Source organism: Amphiura filiformis, chromosome 16, assembly GCF_039555335.1.
Source record: "Amphiura filiformis chromosome 16, Afil_fr2py, whole genome shotgun sequence".
Taxonomy (NCBI): domain Eukaryota; kingdom Metazoa; phylum Echinodermata; class Ophiuroidea; order Amphilepidida; family Amphiuridae; genus Amphiura; species Amphiura filiformis.
In genome coordinates, this window is record NC_092643.1 from 48731454 (window position 1) to 48739730 (window position 8277).

At 34.2% G+C, this 8277-nt stretch overlaps 1 protein-coding gene across 1 annotated transcript in view; it reads left to right on the top strand.

Annotated features, from left to right (window-relative positions):
• LOC140136419 (phospholipid-transporting ATPase ABCA3-like) overlaps positions 1–6925 on the top strand; it is a 105947-nt gene extending 99022 nt beyond the window's left edge. Inside the window, 1 exon segment of the mRNA XM_072158143.1 lies at positions 341–6925. Within this exon segment, the coding sequence (XP_072014244.1) occupies positions 341–469 (129 nt within the window). The 3' untranslated portion in view covers positions 470–6925.
• Positions 6926–8277: the final 1352 nt, after the last annotated feature.

Genomic DNA, 8277 nt, shown 5'->3' on the forward strand with positions numbered 1-8277 from the left:
TTTAAGCTAGGTATAAGATTTGTTCATTGTGTATTTTCTATCTCACACTGAGGTCTACCATTAAAACAAATCTGTTGCCCAATTTTCAGTTATATTACTCCAGTGAACATAAACATGTATAACAATGCCCAATAGGAGAGTACAGGTGGTGCTTAACCACTTTTTGTCACATTTTTTAGTGGCACCGTTTAAACAAAACATATCTCAGGCCTTAAATTTGACTAGGGTAATGAGGAAAAATATGAGCCTTCTGATGATTCCAAAATCTGTTTTGGGGAATGAGGCTGTCAATCTGGTCACACACATTAATATTTTTTTTATTCTTTTTATTATTACCTAGGTGTTTATCAACTTTGCTAAACATCAACATGACGATTCAGATGCTAAGAAAGGGAAGAGCAGCAAGAAGAAATCTGAAGTAGCATTTGCACAGAGAGCCTCCCTGAGACAAAGCACTGCTGAGGCATAGGCATTGACATCATTGGGCGGCTATGTCTACAGGTGCATGTGGAATACCTTACATGCAACTTATGTATATACACTGTAATGGGTATTATAACAGTGAGAATCTTCAAGTGTTGTTGTTTTTCTTGTGTCAAAATATACATCGGACATTATTGTACATCACTAATTTATGTATTAATGGTGTATGTTTCACAGACTGATAATAATTATAATAACTGGGTAACTTTTCATGTACATAAAGAAAAAAGTTGTAAAATGTTTATTTTAAGTGTGGAAGTGTGTCAAAGTTCTTCTAAGGACAGTAGTATAGTGGAACATTTTTGCTTGCTTTTCTGCAGAGATTTTCCACTGTAAGGAGTAGGTTTGATCTTCAGAGTTTTGTTGTCATGGCTTATTTTTACCACCATACATGACAAAAGCAAGCAAAACATTGAAATATTGAAATATACACGGGTTCAAATAATCATGATAACCACTTAACACAAACTTTGTATGCATTTTACTGTGCCTATATGTAATGCTACAGTCAGGGTTTTATTTTTTAAAGAGTATACTCACGTTTGTTCTTCATTGGGCCATTCTAGTTGAAATCCATACTCCCATTGGAAGACAGGACCTTAATCTCCCACACAGGGAGTGTAGATTTCAAATGGAGTCATCCATTCAGGTAAACCGCATTTGAAATTCACACTCCCTGTGTTGAATATTAAGGTGATGTCTTCAACATGGGGTATGTATGGATTTTAACTGGAATAGCCCTTTTCTCAACTTAACTAGTTTTAAGAAGAGAAAAGAACGAAATCACTATGCATCAATAAGTGATATTTTGTATCTTTCTCAATGTTTTTAAAATAATGACGGGCTTGAGGACATGCTCAGATGAAACAAAATGAGTGATCATTGGCATATATTTTTTAGTTTGTTTGTTGAAAACCAAAACTTAAGTTGCATTCCAGATGATATTTGTAATACACAATCTATGTAGCCTTCTGTTATGTATGGCTGAAATGTGTACAGTATATTACAGTGTGAAATATATTGTTGACTAGCTTATGCAGTACTGTTTTTGTTAGTTGTGTTTTTAAGTACAATAATCATATTTGGCATGTATGTGTGTATTGTGTTAATATTATTATTATAATTCAATAATTTGCTATAATATCTAATCTGATGTACCATATTCATTCCATTAGGCATCCAGGATGCTTAAGTGAGTCATTTTACATGGGTGGTTATTTTTTACACTATTTTTATAATAACATACATGTATAAAAATGACAAAAAAACAATGATCCATTTTATTTTATTTTATTATATTGGTGACTTCAAATGCAAAGGATGCATTTTATGGTGTTCCTACATGTAAATGTAAGGAGGGATGTTCTCCATGGTATGTAATATGTTATCGGTAAGCTTAACCAAAAAAATAGTATCATAATCTGCAAGTTAAAATATCATGAGTGGGAATTATTGGGACATGGGCTCTTAATGGAACAGATATAGTAATTGGTTGATAAAAATGCTTAAATAATCATGTGATGAATTTATCACATGATTGCAAGTGGTGAAGCAAGTTTGTGTTAGTCTTTACAGGGTTTAAATGGTTTGCTAGAAAATGACACCGATCAGATGAGATTGTAATAACCTAAAATTGTGTGCATAATATATCAATTTGTTCTGTTATTGTTTATTCTAGGTCACTTTTGCACTGTCACTGATGAGTAACACTTCAAGGGTTTAGTTCAAGAAAGCCCTAGTATCTGCAATTGCTGCTAGGTGCCATATTTTTATATGTGTATATTACAGAATGCAGAAATTCAAATATCTATGGGGTTGCTGATATGGCTTTCTGGAGCTAAACACTTGACTTTAGGGCGCTCCGTTGATGCTGTTTTTGACTGGTTCACCTTGATATACTATTCCTTTAAGTGCCTGTAGTTTTTATCAGTACTCAATGGACTAATGTTTCCTGGTCACCCATTATATTAGGGAGCAGACCAAAATATTGATGACATCTTATAAAATAGGCTAGTTTCGCTAGGAGGAAGGAAGTCAAAAAGTGGGATTATGTTTGTAAAATGAAGTCTTATTTATTGATACAGAATATGGTTAGTTTCCGGTATTGAAGGAGGGTCAGCTTTCTAACAAAACTATAAATAATTCAAGTCATTTTAGCCCTGGTGTAATCACATACAACACTATCCAAAGGCATGCATGCACGCACCGTTCATAGCTGTTTTATTTGTAGGATGTCATTGATCTTTGGATTTGTTCCTTTAACTACACTACTATGATGAATTGAAGTAGTCTTTATAGTTCTTATAAACTTGTATAATAGACATGTCAGTAAATCTTAAACAAGATATGTGTCAACATTTCCCAACTAATAAGTTGTGTTTAAACCATAAAGCTTGCCTAATAGAGGAGGGTGTGTGTGATTGATGTTTAAAGTCCATTTGGCTTCCTTGAGAGAGTGATGTCAATGTGCATAGTATTAAATCACATGCACGCCACGCAGTATTAAATCATGTACGTTGACTCAAAGAACTGACGTGATTACATGCACAAAGGTGGTTCATCTGTACACATGCAAAGTAACAATGTACTGACATCACTTTCTCAAGGAAGCCAAATGGACTAAATAGGTTACATTTCAAAACATGGTACAGAGATTTTGACAAGTAGTTAATATATTTGGTTATGTTGCAATTAAGTGCCTATTAATAATAAAGCCATGTCTTATTATGAGTATGCATTCAACAAAGTGCATTGTGACTATGTGCATGAGAGATAACCCAATCTCCTCCATTGAAGCTCATGTGAATGAACTGACTTTTAGGGAATTTTACTTTTCATCATGATTAATAACATTGGCAGTTCTTTGGTTCTTTTGGAATTTGGCTTAAACTTTTCTTTCATTCATGGCAGTTTTAACTAGACTCAACCAGTTTTAATTTGTTCTAGACCTAGACTTATGCAATACATCAAATAATATGCAAACACAAGTATAAAACATTTTTTTACAAATTGCCTAGTTGACCTCATAGAAATATTGTTAGTTTTAGGCTGGTTCATCTCCCATGCATGTACTATGTTGCATGCACACTCATTAATAACAAAGGGCTTATTGTGTACATATATTGATGTTGGGAACTGGGGGAAAGATATTTCTAAATATTTTAAGAATTAATAAATCTGGGAAGCGTATTTATAGCATTAAACAAAATGATCAGGACTTGACACAGTATCTTTCAGTGAGAAAATGGTAATTAAAAGTAGTTATAATATGTTTTCTTATGTAATGAAAACTTTTCATCTTGGGTTATTCTGTGATTATGGAATATGATACCTGTGTGCAGAGATTTCTTACTAAGTACTCAAAATATTGCTTCAAACTGGATGGCAAGTTGCAATTTTGTGGAGCAAAATTGAAAGTTGTGGTACATGCAATTTTTTTGTATCAATATATTTGTGGCTATATTTGTATGCAATTTTGCACCACATTTGACTTCACTGACGTATGTGCGCTTCTTGGAAGTCTATTTTGCACATGAATGGTAAGGACAAAAAATAATCTTTTGTCTCAAAGCTATTCTGAATTTGAAAATCTGATGTGATATGTATATTTTTTTACCATTGAATTGCCATAATAGGCATTTCAACACATATCTAAATGCCTTAAAATCCGATGATAGTTTGATACAGAGACTATCATAGTTTGATACAGAGACTCTCATATGAGCTAGTGTTTGTAATGCATCAGAATAGAAAGAGGTTCCTGCACAGGTATTTTACGAATGCTTGCATTTCTTTTTCGAAAAAATACTGTTAAATTTCATCTGGAATTAAAAAAATAAAGAAAATACAGTTGCGAATAATAATTAAGGTGTAGGCTATAATTTAACCAATGCACAAGAGCTCTGAGACAACAGATTTTTTTGGCTTAACATAGAATTCTAAAGATAAACGTATCAAGTCCTGTTGTAAATTTTTCATTTGAATATTTATTTCTTTTCAGTTTGGTTATTGTAGCTATGGTTTACTCTGATTTTTCATGAAGATTATTCTTGGTGCTTTGTGCTAATATGTGTAAAACATATCAATATTGGAAACATGTTACTTATTTTTGTTGTAGCTTATTAGGTATATATTGTAATACATGTTTAGTGAATTTATTTTAGGTGTACATAAAGGATTTTAAATAAACATATACATATAATAGAGTTACATGTATGTAAATGCACATGATGGTTCAGAGATGCCACTGAGGTCTTGATAAATAAAAAGGAAATCAGTAAATGTTTGATAACTAAAAAAGAATCTGACCACAGCAAGCAGCAAAGGTGCAAATTCTTTAACACCTTAGGGCCCCTGGTGGGGTCCAGCTGGTGTGTTTTGAGGCTCTCTATATAGAACTAAAAATATCCAATTTCAGACACTTGTATTGGGACATAATGACATACAGGTATAATATTGACCCTTGGAAGGTTCCTCATGAATATCATATCATGTCAAAGCAGATGGTGCAAGGATTATTTTTTTTTGCTTTTTTTTTTTCGGAGTATTTATGGAACCTGTGGACCTATTCTGAAGTTCTAGGACCTTCATAGTTAATTTGAAAAAAAATTACAATTTGTTATCTTTAGTGTGCAAAAGTATAATTTGTGTTTAGCTCATTCCTCAAAAATACACTGGGTTTTCTATGTATTTCTACTATATGATAGGGGAATGATGTAAACACAAATTATAGTTTAGCACACTAAAGATAACAAATTGTGAATTTTTCAGAATTTTTTTAACTTTTGTTTCAAATTAACTATGAAGATCCAAAAACATCAAAATAGGCCGATGGTTGTCTAAATCCACTGAAAAAAATAGAAATATTGCCAAAAATATTTTTAAACCATTTTTTGCAGGAAATTGTATATTTTGGCAATATCCCTAGGTTAGAGCAAGATTCTTGGTTGGGGTAAAGGTTACTTGGGCTAAGGTTAAGTTACAGTTAAGGTTTGGAGGATGGGGGTATAATTTGGTTCACCTCAAGTTTGGTAGTGATGTCAATGCTTTTTCGCGGTTGCGCCGTAAGCGTGACAACAAACCGCCTCTGTACACATGCGTGTTCACTCATCATGTTTAGCTTTCCGCGCACGATTCGATACTGTGGCAAGCAAAATATGACATACATTACTACCAAACTTGAGGTGAACCAAATTATAGGGTCAATAAAGGCTATCAGTATGACCAAAATGGGGGGAAGTTGGGAGAAATGTTTAATTTTTTTTTTACAAAATTAACAACAACAAAACAGAAATTTTGGACACATTTACAAAAAATACCAAAATTGCAGTATAAATACAGAAAGGTGGCATCTCTGGATGGTTATATGTGAGAGTGAATGCTCGCTTTCATGCCTTATAAGGTTGCAGAAGTTGTAAATTTGATAAACTGAAACGTTAGGACCAAATTGTTTACAAACTTATCAACTGCTATCATGGAAGGAAAGTCTTTTGGTAAGAATAATTCACAAAGTAACAAGAAAATATATGCTTTTCAATGCCATTTTTTAAATATCAATGTTGTTGCTAAAGTAGAAATTCCAATTTGAATGAATACATCTGCCAACAGCAATATGCTTACACTGTGTAATGCACGCCCGCGTAAGCGTAATGCAGAAGTGAATCCAACTATACCAAGACACTCGTGATGGGTTAGTATTTTCAGCAAGTAGCCAAGGTCATGCATTTGTGTTGTATTTTGAAATACAGTCACAGTCGGATCACATACAGCTGTTGGCAGTTGTGTTTATTGAAATGAAATTTTTACTGTAGTTTATTGATACTGGGGAGTACTCAAATAGGGCTACTCTAGTTGAAATCCATACACCCCATGGAAGACTGGATCTTAATCTCACACACCATGGGGTGTAGATTCAAATGGAGTCATATATTCAGGTAACCCCATTACAAATTCACACTCCCTGTGTGGAAGATTAAGATCATGTCTTCCATAGGGAGTGTATGGATTTCAACTGGATGAGCCCATTGAATCAAACCAAGCAGGCTCCTGTGACAGAGCAGTGTTCTCCTTGTCACTTGCATGCTCTAGTTCCTACACCAAAATAAATTATTATTATGTTTAAAGTAGGTAATGATGAATCCAATGGACGAATATTAATCATCTGCCCGATCAAATTATTAAACAATCATGCATTCTTAAACACTTGAAAATGTTCTTACAATCTTATTGGTTCCTACCCGTGTGATATGACACGATATCACACACCTTGGCGCGTGTGTGTCGACGTGATACTAGTACGCACTATTTGAACCAATCAGAGGCGCATAGCAACGACATGACTGATCGATTCTAAGCCCTAGGTAATTCCTTGTAAAATGTAGGATTTAATTTGATTAAAATTTGGTATGCCAATGATTAATATATTTATTTGAATTAAATTGTTTAGAATGAGAATAAAGTATTGTTTTTAGCAGCTGTCGTGCATCTATCGTCTCATATAACACGCGACATCACTATTTTTTAGCGTAAAACAGCTCGGCTTCACCTCGTTGTTTTACTTAAAATAATGATGTTGCCCATGTTATATGAGACAATAGATGCACATCCAGTGGCTAAAAACAATACCTTTATTCTCTAATTATAGTGGTCTGGAAGAGTGTGTCACATAACGAAGGAGTGTGTCACATATACAGAACCTTCGAAAGAATGCGTAAACCCAAAGTGTACGGTGTCACATGTAGTTAGAATTTCCTGAAGGGGTGTGTCATCTCAAAGTGTGTCATATAATATTTAGAGCCTTTTGAAAGGGTGTTGCATATAATTGGAATTTTCTGAAGTAGTATGACAACCCAAAGTGAGTCACATGGTGGGCAGACTTGTTGAATTGTTGCAGCATTATTCAGTGGTATGTAAGCCACTATTCCTGTACATTGGACAAAGTTTTTATCAATATCTCTCTACACATGGAAAGGGGGAATCTATGTTTTAAACATAGATTCATGTAATTGAGTACATGAGGATTGCAGGTATTCGATACAATTATCCAAGAGCGATTTGCATTAAGAATAGATTATTATTGTTTCCCAAATATTGTTGTTTTTCATCATCATAATGTCCTCTTTTTAATTTTGGTTCAAACAAATGGGGTAAAATAGAGAAAATCGCTATTTCATTCCAGTGCCTATATTGTCCACTCTTAATTTTACTGCAATGAAAGCATTTCAGTTGGTATTACAAATCAAGAAAAAATAAGGGCACCGCTGTCAGCAAATCACACATGGCTTAAACAGAGCAGTTATCATGGGATGGTCTATATTCTTCACACACCATTGTAAATATAAATTTCTTTGGGTAAATGTTGAAAATTCAAACTCTCCTGTGTGTGGCTTGTCCTGCTATTAAGCAGTCCTTATGGCATCTGCTAATAAGCAGTCCTTATGGCATCTGCTATTAAGCAGTCCTTATGGCATCTGCTATTAAGCAGTCCTTATGGCATCTGCTATTAAGCAGTCCTTATGGCATCTGCTATTAAGCAGTCCTTATGGCATCTGCTATTAAGCAGTCCTTATGGCATCTGCTATTAAGCAGTCCTTATGGCATCTGCTATTAAGCAGTCCTTATGGCATCTGCTATTAAGCAGTCCTTATGGCATCTGCTATTAAGCAGTCCTTATGGCATCTGCTATTAAGCAGTCCTTATGGCATCTGCTATTAAGCAGTCCTTATGGCATCTGCTATTAAGCAGTCCTTATGGCATCTGCTATTAAGCAGTCCTTATGGCATCTGCTATTAAGCA